The 11,921-nt window shown below is 41.9% G+C and overlaps 1 protein-coding gene across 1 annotated transcript in view; it reads right to left on the reverse strand.

The window, feature by feature from the left end:
- Nucleotides 1-1,657: 1,657 nt before the first annotated feature.
- Nucleotides 1,658-11,921, reverse strand: part of LOC126396968 (uncharacterized) — a 105,661-nt gene continuing 95,397 nt past the window's right edge. The window contains exon 12 of the mRNA XM_050055378.1: nt 1,658-1,811. Coding sequence (XP_049911335.1) covers nt 1,658-1,811 — 154 coding nt within the window. The remainder of the gene's footprint in view (nt 1,812-11,921) is intronic.

An 11,921-nucleotide genomic window follows, 5' to 3' on the forward strand; every position in this document is an offset into this window, starting at 1 on the left:
TGCCACTGCTTGATGTTATTTCAGTGTAAATCTAAAGGCTCAAACACACCAAAACAACATCAAAGAACGAGCAGCTACAAAAGCTGACTGTCACATGGCCTTATGTCACCTGTGTCTTGGCCAAGAAGTTGCATATGAACACAGACAAGACAACAGCCGTCGGCCAGACAGCACGTACCATCTACACCTGCATGAGAGGAAGTAACTCTCCACAATAGCAGACAGGGGTAGTCTCTAATGAATATTCAAAAAAGGGGAACTAGTAGATTGTCATGATGCTAGTTAGCCAGTTAGCACAAATAACACAAATAACAAACACAAACCATCAGAGCTCAGAGGCTTAAGATTTTTTTTTTTTTTTTTTGTTACCTTAGTTTGTTTCGACCTCACTCCCTCTTGACTTGAGCTCTTGGTTTACTTTTCGTCACTTCTGTTTCTCTTCTCGTGCGCCAAGCTGAATTGACAATCAGACTGATTTAATTCACCAATGGGCTCCACCGATTCAACATGCTGAATCGGCTGAAAAAATGCTGACAAGGGCTGACGAGAGCCAACGGTGCGGGACGCACAGCAAAGACTAGGGCGTCGGACACTCACTGACGCCCCAACATTGACCAATGGCTTGGTGTTTCAGGGCCTTGAAGATCTACCGCGACTGAGTAAGCTACAACTGCTGATGATCACATAATATGGTAAGTTGAGTTGAGATTGTTTGTCAACTGTTGTTTACAAGGTCAAAAATAAACTGTCAACTTCAATAAAACTAGCAGTATCATAGTTCTGCAGTGACCAAGGTGTTTTACTAATGTCTCATTTGTGACAGAAATGCACACAATTGCAGTGCCTGAGGACTGAAAAAATGCTAAATCAGTTCTGAGTTCTAAGAATGTTCTTAAAAGTTTCTGTTGAGGAAAACAAAACTAAACATTGCTTTACAGCTCTGTTCTGCAACCCAATATCAATGCTTTGGCTTGGTCCTGAGATCATGTACAGGCTTGTTCTCATCTGCCACAGAGTGACCTGTGGAGCATTCACTCTTTTATTTTGGTTCATTTGATCAGGTAAGAGCCCCGCACTGCACCGAGACATTTACAGTAAAATCTTGCTCTTCAATCAATAATGTGGTGGGATTCATTACAGTAAGTAAAGTAAGTACAGTGAGTATAATCCAAACTGACTACAGGAGAAGATCCCAAACCATTATGCAAAAATGGAGATGGATACATCAGATATTTACCTACAGATAAAAGGGGGAACACTCTGGACTGATGCACATATTCATATCAGTGTAACAAGGATACAAGGATACAGGGAACAAGGAAAAATGTAGCAATGTCTCATTGGATTTAATCAATCTATCTATTATATCATAGATCAGAGACAGGTCCGCCATGCTACAGTTAACTGGACTGCAATCAGATTTTTTGGATTCAAACCACTTCAGACAAGCCACTTAAAAGTGATGAAACCTGGTTCATCTAATGTCTGTGGAAACATAATTGAATCAACTGTAAAGCATGTCCACTGCAGGGCAGATTAGGAAGTGCCTGACCTTAATGACAGAGAATATGTTTAGACAGCAATAGACTGCAGAAGTGGGCCCGTTGGATTTGATGAAACGCACAAAAAAGAACAAGAGATCATTCAGAGTAAAGACTCACTCTTCTAGTGAGATGTTGGAGTACTGCAGAGGGGAGACAGAGGGAGGAGGACCAAACAGGCTGGCAGGGTCGGGCTGGGTTGTTGTCTCAGCTGCCAGCCGCCTCTCTGGTATCGATGTTTGGGGCACGATTTCCAGCACTGCCCAGCACCTGAAACACACACACATACTGACAGTTACTTAGGGCAGATCCAAATTAGTATCTCATTATTAAAAACATGGCATTCAGTGGAGTACATATACATCCACTCATGTGTTGCCATTCTCAATATGCAAGCTCCAACTAATGCTGGGTTCAGACTACACATTATCAGCCCGAAATACAGCCCGATGCAGCTGCCATATGGTGGAGGCTCGCATAGTGAAAGACAAGTGACGTGCACGAATATCGTTTTATCCCGGGTAGTGTCATAGTAGACGGCATGCAAAGCTACATCTGGGATGCCTCACAACGTCCCAACAACAAGTCTGGCATGTCTGATTTTCTTGTCTTTCACGACTTCTCCCGTTACAGCCGTAAATTTGACCAATTCAATTTAATTCAATTCTTTTTTTCTTTTTTTTGATCAATTATTTTATTTGTGTTTTGTGTTTCCCACATAGAAGAGAAGTGACATACATTATGTAGTTACATATGCACATAAATGAACAATATAAGCAGCCATTCTCCCCTCACATATACCCGTGGCGATTCACCCCCCCACCCACCCCTAGATCTACAGAGAAAATTAATACATCATCATCATCATTATCATCATCAGTATGTTATGTCACAGCAATTATTTATCCAGCAGCACCTTTACCTTAATTGATACATCTGTCCATAGCAGAATAGTTTTCTCACTTGCACCATGCATTCTCGCCACAGAAAGCTCCACAACAATCACATCCAGAAAAGTGTTCAACCAATGTCTATGTGTTAATGTGTGAGGTGGTTGCCAGCGGAGAGCAAGCACCTTTTTGGCTGCAGTCAAGCCTGCTAAAAACACATTTTTTAAAGGATATGGTAACTGGAGATTATGTAGGAGCATGACTGTGGGTGAGCATGGAATTACAGTTCCCAGCATATCAGACAGTGTGGAGGACACCATTTCCCAAAAAGACGCCACAGCACAGCATTTCCAAAACATATGTAAGAACCAACATGCCCATCAGGACAGAGATCACACAGTGGGGATGTAATAATTTTCATTGCGTGGCGTTTTCTAATTGTAAGGTAAGTCCTATGTATAAAATTCAAGTGGATCTGTTGGTGATCTGGATTCTTAGATGAATCAACAACTGAAGACCACACTTTGTTCCATGAAATACATTTATCTTCATTTGATAAATCCAGGTCTCTAGACCATACACTCTGTATATGCAGGGGCTTGTAAGAAGATTTAGAGAGCTGCAAGTACAGTACAGAAACCAAGCTCTTGGTATCACCGTGCTTGTCTAAAAGACCGTGTAAAATGTAAGATGGAAGTTGTGTTTTCCATGGTACACCATATGCCTTCATGGAGGACCTTAACCGAAGATATAAAGAGAAAGAGAACCCAGGGAGGTCATATGTAGCACGCAGGTCCTCAAAGGAGCGGAGACCATTGTCAACAAAAATGTCCTTAAAACAATTATGCCTTTATCATTCCAAGCAGGGAAAGAGAAAGGGATGTTATCAGTAAGGAGTGAGTAGTTATTAAAAATTGGACTATTCAGATGTCACTTCTGGACTGACTTTCAAATTTTCTCAGCAGAACGCCACACAGTGAGAAGAAAAGAAATGATAGGTCCTAGACGAAGCTTTGAGTGCTTCAGAGGAATTGCGGAGTGCACCAGATCTTGCAGCCTGTGAGTTCTCCAAGAAACTGTTGCATTAGGATTAAACCATGTCAATTCAATTCAATTCAATTCAATTTTATTTATAAAGCCCATTATCACAAATCGCTAGACTTGCACCGTTTACAATTTTTTGGGCCGATACCGATATCCGATTTGCAGAGTGTTTGGATGGCCGATTCCGATTTCATTTTTTTCAAATCACTTTACAGCACACAAGATATTGCAATATTTTCTATCTTTGCTTTATTAGAACATTTTAACCAAGATACAACCAGCTCAAACAAACAAAAACAGTGACACGGGTTAAAAACATTTTCCTTTTTGCTCAAATATAACTTCAGGTACAGTATTAAAATAAATAAGTAAAAAAGGCATACATAATTAAAAACATAGATAAATAAAATAATAATTCTTGGTGTATAGCATTTGTGGGTAATTTCTTGAAAAGCCAAAAAAGTAAAAATATCTCCTGTGGAAAATTCACACAGGTCTTCGGGATGTGCCCGCTAGTAAACGCGCGGACACGCGCATCTTCGGCACGTGGGCACACGCCTCGTCAGTTTCAACAGTGCAGCAGTGAAAGCTCCGCAGTTAAGTTTAACACGGAAAATTAACAACTTTCTCCTTCTCTGTCTTGATGTGTGTGCGTGACTGATTAAGGTGAGAAGCCGCCCATGTTTCACTTCCTGACATTGCCCAAGCCATGAGTTGCACATGTGGTCGCAGGTCATGGCCGATCACGTGAAAACCGGTCCGATTTCGAGCACTGCCGATTAATCGGTGCAAGTCTACATCACACTTTGCCTCAGAGGGCTTTACAGCTTACGACATCCCTCTGTCCTTTCGGACCCTCACAGCGGATAATAAAAAACTCTTTAACAGGGAAAAAATAGAAACACAGAGCAGTCTGCTGCCGTGGACAACTGTGTGGCAACAACACCCCAGCCTTTTCCTCTTGAGACTACCTAGAATGATGCTGCTAAATAGCAGAGGCACTTTAGGAACCTGGTAAGTACTGCCATTAGCATCAAGCTAGCAACGAATGTATTTCTTCATTATATAGTAGGATACAAAGGATTAAAATTCACATTTAGTCGCAGGGCTTTTACTAACCACAACTGTAGAGGGTACCAGCTTCATTTGAAACAGTTTACATTAGTAACAGGCTTTTATTTCCAGACACAGGCCTTTATTTCTCATTCCCTCTGTATTTTTCTATTTTTACTTTTAATCAGCTCCTGTTCGCCCTGTTAAAGTTAATGTATTGCACCTGCTGTAGCTGTTAAAATTAAAAATTAAAAAGTCCCTTATAATTTTGGGCTAGAGAATCCCTTACTTTCCTAAAAGGACTTTTATTGTGAGACATTTGCAAGATAATAATAGCAATAATGATAAATGATAAATGATAAATAAAAATGTTGTGTCATCTGAGCCCAGCATTAGGGTGCTTTCACACCTGTAGTTTGGTTCAATTGTTCTAGATCAAGGTAAAAAAAAAAAGATGCATTGTTGCATGTAGTCCAGTTCCTCTTCACACTGACACATTCTAAAAACAAACTAAGAGGATTAAACAGGTATAAACAGTTATACAGACTTAACAGGTAACTCCTTAACTGGCCAATGTTGGCACACACGCACGCACACACACACACACACACACACACACACACACACACACACACACACACACACACACACACACACACACAGAGCTTAACCACCACTGCCACTAAGCTGCACTAATCTATATATTTATGTGAACAATGGATGAAATGACTACGTGTCATGTGAACAGGCACCCACAGAGAATTATCATCCAACTCTGCAGCTCCCCTTGGCTCTGCTGAGTGTTCCACATTTTTTAGCTCATTGTTGTGAGTCCATGCCACACACCTTTACTGTTTTGATCCAGTCTGACCACACCAGCAGCTGTTTTAAGTTAAAAAAACAAACAAAAAAAAAGCTCTGCTGTACACTTCCTACTTAGGACCAAACAGCAGACAGAAATAGTTAGCGACTAGCAACACAGTAGCCTCGCGTCACCAGGCTCTTCACGTACGGCGAAGAGCCTGGTTTCCATTCACTCTGAATTTTGTCTGGATTCTGGCTCCGGTCTAGAGAGCAGATCCGGAATTCACCAAATTCACCAAAGTAAAAGTGTAAAACTTTAAATTCTGGCGTACCATCGATTTACAATAAAAGAAAAAGGTTAACTTAATGGCTTGGGGCTTTTCTTGTAAATTATATTCTTTAAATTAAAAAGTTTCACCGCATTTTTATTAGCTTGGTGCTTTTATTTTGACGGAAAGGCGCATCCATCGAATTCCGGATCCTGTCTCTCTCGCCCTGGTTCTGGTTCCGTACCAAAACGGCCACTAAACGGCCCCAGACTAGCAACACAGTGAAGCATTTAGCACCTACCCTTCAGTAGGTGGAGAGCAAAACAGAGCTAAATGTGAGTAAATACTGGACTTGCATTTATTAGGTGGCCAGAAACAACATTCCAAGTGAATGCTAATGTTTAATGTTGTTAATTAATGTTTAAACAGGCAACTATTTGCACATGTTAGCAACATCAACAGCAGCTTTACCATCTTTACTTTTCATTACTTTTCAGGTTTACTGACAATAATTTTACAATGCAGCATGCACATTTTGGACTGTTTTAGTTGGTTTCATCATCCCTGCTTCACCATGACCATCCAAATATTTATTGAGGGTTGGTCACTGACATTCAGAAACATAAATACCCTCCACAACAGGGGTCATTGGCTACATTTGTCCAAGGTCCAGAATTTTTCCAAGCAGACACCTATACTTCCATAGTACATAGTATTTAGACAAAAGCAGCCTTTCATTATTGAATAATTTAATCAATAAGTGTTACATTATAAATAAAAAAAAATACTATAATGATAAATTAAAAGTAAATTAAACAAAATGTTACATGTTACATAACAGCATGTGAAACAAAAAGTGTTAAATAAAATAATAAAATGCACCTGCGCTTCGCCAACTGGGTGTGGCCAGGCAGATTTTGCAAGTTTGGCACATGGTGCGTTCTGGCGCAGCTACTCGTCTGTCCCACCTCCGTCCCTCCTACCTGCGCAAGTCGGAAAGAGGGAGGAGAGAAGGCATGGAGTGGGTTTTACACACATCACACCAATCAAATGAGCCCCTCTCCTCGCCCTTAAATGCACCGCGCGAAGGTGTAATGAGAGTTTACTCAGTTCACCATGGCAGAAGAGAGCAGCAGCGTCAGACGGCCAAACTTCTCCCAGGAGGAAACTGATGTTTTGGTCCGGGAGGTCCAAGCTCGCAGTGTCCGAATATACGGAACTGCGAGCAGACCTCCACGGGCTGATGATGCAAAGGTAGCCTGGGAGGAGGTCACCACAATTGTAAATCAATGTTGCGTTTCTCTCGTGCGCGCGCGCTCTCTCTTTCTCTCTCGCAGTCTCACTCTGTTTCTTTTCTTTTGACTTTTCTAAGATGACAGATGCTGAATATATACTCCCTATCTGATGCTGTGGCTGTTTGTGGTTGGCTGAGAGGGATGTGAACTCATTAGTTTGCAGCTGTGTTAATCAAATCAGGTTGGGTTTCCATTACGCGTGCCAAACGTGCCAAACGGTGCCAATCCCCTTTGATCTGACATCAGATGTGACGGGACAGTCGATATAGAGATACATTTATGTGCTGATTGCAGATAGTTGCATTGAATAGTGGTTTTTGTGGCTATTTATTGCATCGTTAATGTGCCTGATATTCTGGAAACCTGCCTGTGAGGTTTTGGTGACGTGTGTGCACTGTCCGCTGGTCAGCCAAACTTCGGCTTACACCAGCTGCGCTCCCCCGTGGCAGCTTTTAGCGCACCTTCGGCGAAGCCTTTTGGCACGAAACTGTCACTGCGCCAAACTGGATCTGTCGACACCTCCCCCTGCTGCGCCGCCACACCCATCTCAGCGCACCTCGGTCTGCCAAACTATCAAACTGAGCGCGCCTCGGGTTGCGCTGTTCGAAACTAGCTCTGCGCAGGGTTCACCACCCTGCGCCACCCTGCACTGCGCTGGGAAACTAGAGCCCATAGACTGAGCGCCGTGGTGTGCATGTGTGTAAGAGAGGGAGAGAGTAACAGAGAGAGGGGGAGAAGGTGGAAGGTGGACTATTGCAAGCAATGTTCCTGTGAGTTACTGATAATTAATAAACCGTTATTTTCTAGTAATCCTTCCGAACCCACCCTTTGGGCTGTGGGTCTATAATAAGCTAATAATAAGCTGACAGATGGATTTATATCGTCTCCAGTACCCACACATAATTGGGGTTGGTAAATCATTCCAAATAAGATTACTTATATCACAACTGTTTTTGGGGAATGCTTCAATATAAGAAGAAAAAAATGCTAGATATCATAAATACAGGAATGTGTGTTTTCCTTCTCAAATTTTATGCATTCATTCATATTCTACAGGCTGGGTGGGAAGTTATGGTGGAGGTTTGTGGTCTTATAAGGGAATTTTAGTTTTAACAGGGTGGCCCAAACTATTTTGGAGACTTTTCAAGAGACTGCGTAACGTTGAAGGCATGGCAGTCTTATTTAGGCCTGGTTTCTCTTCTTCCCTTTTTGCTCAAGCTTGACATGGAAACAGAGACTTATACTTTTAAAGCCTCGCAAGGACACCATCATGAATTAACGTCACATTTATCAGCAAGACTGAGCCGTGCTAGGCTGAAATGAAGCATGACCTTAGTTCTGGCACTGCGCTGAATCACAAAACATGCTCAATCAGGGAAATGAGATGATCTTTAGAAACTGACAATGTGTCACTCCTGCTATACTTGACATTGGCATTCATTTCCTTGTGTATTATGTGTACGCCATCGCTCAGTGCTGTATGTCTAGTGGGTGCTCTGCCTGTGAGCTTTATTGTACTCCCCACTGAATGATTATTAAGGGAAGAATTTTAAGAGCAAAGCCTATTCAGAAGATCACATTTGACTGTGTAACTTTAGTGGCTTAGTTCTATACTCTGTGCAATTCTAATTGTTTTAGCTCGTCTTTTCTGATGTCAATTAGCTTTGGCTTTTCATATCTATTATTTTAGGTTCTAGTGCCTTGGTTGCATCACGTGAGCAAAACAATCAGTACAAAGTGTTCTTGGGCAAACAGACTGTGTGGGTGTCCCCAGGTTCGACTGCCATTTTGGTTCATGTATGTGCAGCAGGGCAAAGTGCAAAAGGCCTAGGTGAAGTGGAATATATATCGGAGGGTGTGGTATATCATAAATACACCCTCAGCCAATAACATCACTGCTCTTATAGCTCTGATACAGCTCAGCCAATAACAGTGATGCATGATGACAACAGCTCAACAAATGCGAAGGACATCATATTGCTGTGTGGAAGGTTTTGAGTGGTGAACACACAGCACCACAAATCTGCAGTCAGAGGCAAATAGTGTGGGTTTATATTACAGTTCATTTCTACACCTGGGTTATAAATAATGAAGAAAATCTTTTTTTTGCTGAAGTTGTTTACATGATCACGTCAATCCAACACTTTTCAGTTTTAATTCAGCTGTATCTCGTGTTATAAATGGTCACATCATATTGTAATTAATGTGATGCCAGCATTTGCATTTAGGAATGAAACACGAGACACCACTGTGGCTTAAAAAGGAAGCTGGAGAGAAGGCTGCGATGCACAGGATTAATAAACCCTTGTAAACCAATGTTTACCTCATGAAAAGCAGGATACTGAGTTATAACTGACCCAACTGATGTGTGTAGAGGTGTGTGTGGTTCTTCTGCAAATTTCCGATGTTATTTGCACATGAGCCAATCAAGGTAAACACAGTTGCCCTCTGGTGAGGCACTACTCAGATCAGAGGCTGCAGATTTATCACCATCCATGTCCTGCTGCCTTCAGATGCTGCAGGGATTAAAGCAACTCTCACCTTTCTTGCATTTCACACAGCACTCAGAAAAAATTTGAACATCCACAACTCCCGCCTCCCTCCAAAGTCCCTTCCCCTGCTCCTGCAACTCCACCTCCCTCTAAAGGCCTACTCCCCTCTCCTCCATTACGTCCTCATTATGTCTATGATAGACGTAGGCATTGGCAAGGTAACGTTAGATACACGGAAGAGGAGAGCAAGTGTAACGTTACAACCAAGACAGTCAAACACAACCCTGGAGTTTTAAAACTCAACCGGAGTCAGTGATGACTGATGAGTTTTACAATAAGGTTACAGTGCTAACGTTAGATAGTAGCGTTAACATTACCAGTAAGTGGAAACGCACAAGGAAGATTCCATTTCAGAGGCTACGCTACAGTAGGCTAACGTTAGCCATTAGCAACTGGATGCTGTGTTGTCATATATAACGTTATGAATTGAACTGAACTTCTTTATTTGTAATTTTTATGTGCAGCACAAAAACAAAATGATATTTTGCATACCCCAAGCAAAAAGCAACAAAGCATTTAAAAACAATTTGTGTAACATACAAGAAGGAACATATAGTGCAATAGTAAGATGAAAAGGGTCGATATTTCACAGTCAAAAACTCCACATCCTGAGAGCAGAACTGGGAGATCCTCTTCACATCACAGCACCATGAATTGTTTGTGTATATTGCCAGATCACCACCACGGAGCTTACCAGATGATGCAGCCTGTCTGTCTGCTCTGTGTAGTGTTAGCCCCGTTAGCTCAACACTAGAGTCGCCACAAGCATTGGTCACGCCTCCATGTTGATTCAAACTTAGAGGCAAACTGAAATACCTGTCCAGCAGAAACTATGCGACCATCTCGTCCCTTTTTAGCTCAGGATGAAGCTGCATCAGTCTTCATCATCGTTCGAAACGCGAACAGTTACGTCAGTCAGAGGCCTCCATGTGGGGAAGACAGACAGGACAGGAGAAAACTCCGACCAATCATTGCATTCAGTCTGAATGCAATGATTGGTTGGAGTTTTCTTAGAACCATATGAGAATGGTATAATTATGAGTTTTTATTTCTGGTGTAATTCACTTGCATTTTAGTGTGCCATCAGCTTATTAATAGCATTTTAACCTAAACAAAGAAAAGTGTAAAATTTCCAGAAAGGTAAGTGTTGCTTTAAATGGCCTGAAGGAGAAGCTTTCATACAGTTTCATACGGTGGACAACAGATACAGTGCTGTGAGAATCACTCATTGTCATTTATCAATCAGTAAAGACTGGGTCTGTACTGACAAACCTGCTCTAAACTCTAAACATGTAGTGAGACTGGCTGTTCTCATGTTTGTATGTATACCAAAAAAAGTGATGCACCAGAATTCATACGTAACCCATGTAAGAGGAAATGCTGTGATCACATGACCAGCGCACTGACAGGAGTAAGGAAATCAAAAGTATAAAGACCAAAAAGTCTGCATCATGAGTAGACATGGGTATTGTCAAGATTTCCATTACTCTGACCGATAGTGCTTATTGATCCAGTACTTTAATGGCACTCTCATCATTTCTTTTGGTTATTTTTTTAAGTAAAAATGAAATAAACTAAGAACAGAATTAACATTGCTTCATTCTCTATGTATGTAAGTACAATATATAAATTACCATTCTACTACAGCATTGTTTTGAATTCAATTTCAATTTTCAATTTTATTTGTAAAGATCAATATCACAAATCACACTTTTGGCTGAGAGGTCTTTACAGCATATGACATCCCTCTGTCCTTGAACCCTCACAGCAGATAAAGAAAAACATGACCCACAAAAACTCTAAGGAGAAAAAAAAGATAGAAACCTCAGCAAAATAATTACTTTTATAGACTGTAACATACCTGAGGTGGATAGGTTAACAGGAGACAAAAGCTCGGCCATCGAAAAGGGTGCATTTCTCCGCCTGTACGTGATGCACTTTTGCTTCTAAAGATTGCTTGTTTTTCTGTCCTTACATGCACAGGAGTTGTTGAACTTGTGGCAACAAACACTGCTGGCAACAACTCTTGTGAGGTATGACATACTTACTAGTGTTTTGCTCTCTCTGCCACTGACACTGAGAGCAGGGCCTCTGTGTGTGTGACACAGAGGGCTCTAGTTTTGCAGACCGGGCGAGGCGGAGGAGCAGCGCACCTGCGCTTCGCCAACTGGGTGTGGCCAGGCGGATTTTTCAAGTTTGGCACACCGTGCGCCTGGCGCAGCTACTCCTCTTTTCCACCTCCGTCCCTCCTACCTGCGCAAGTCGGAAAGAGGGAGGAGAGAAGGCGTGGAGTGGGTTTTACACACATCACACCAATCAAATGAGCCAATTCACCATGGCAGAAGAGAGCAGCAGCGTCAGACGGCCAAAGTTCTCCCAGGAGGAAACTGATGTTTTGGTCTGGGAGGTCCAAGCTGGCAGTGTCTGAATATACGGAACTGCGAGCAGACCTCCACGGGCTGATGATGCAAAG

The sequence above is a fragment of the Epinephelus moara genome, chromosome 10, assembly GCF_006386435.1.
Source record: "Epinephelus moara isolate mb chromosome 10, YSFRI_EMoa_1.0, whole genome shotgun sequence".
NCBI classification, from domain to species: domain Eukaryota; kingdom Metazoa; phylum Chordata; class Actinopteri; order Perciformes; family Serranidae; genus Epinephelus; species Epinephelus moara.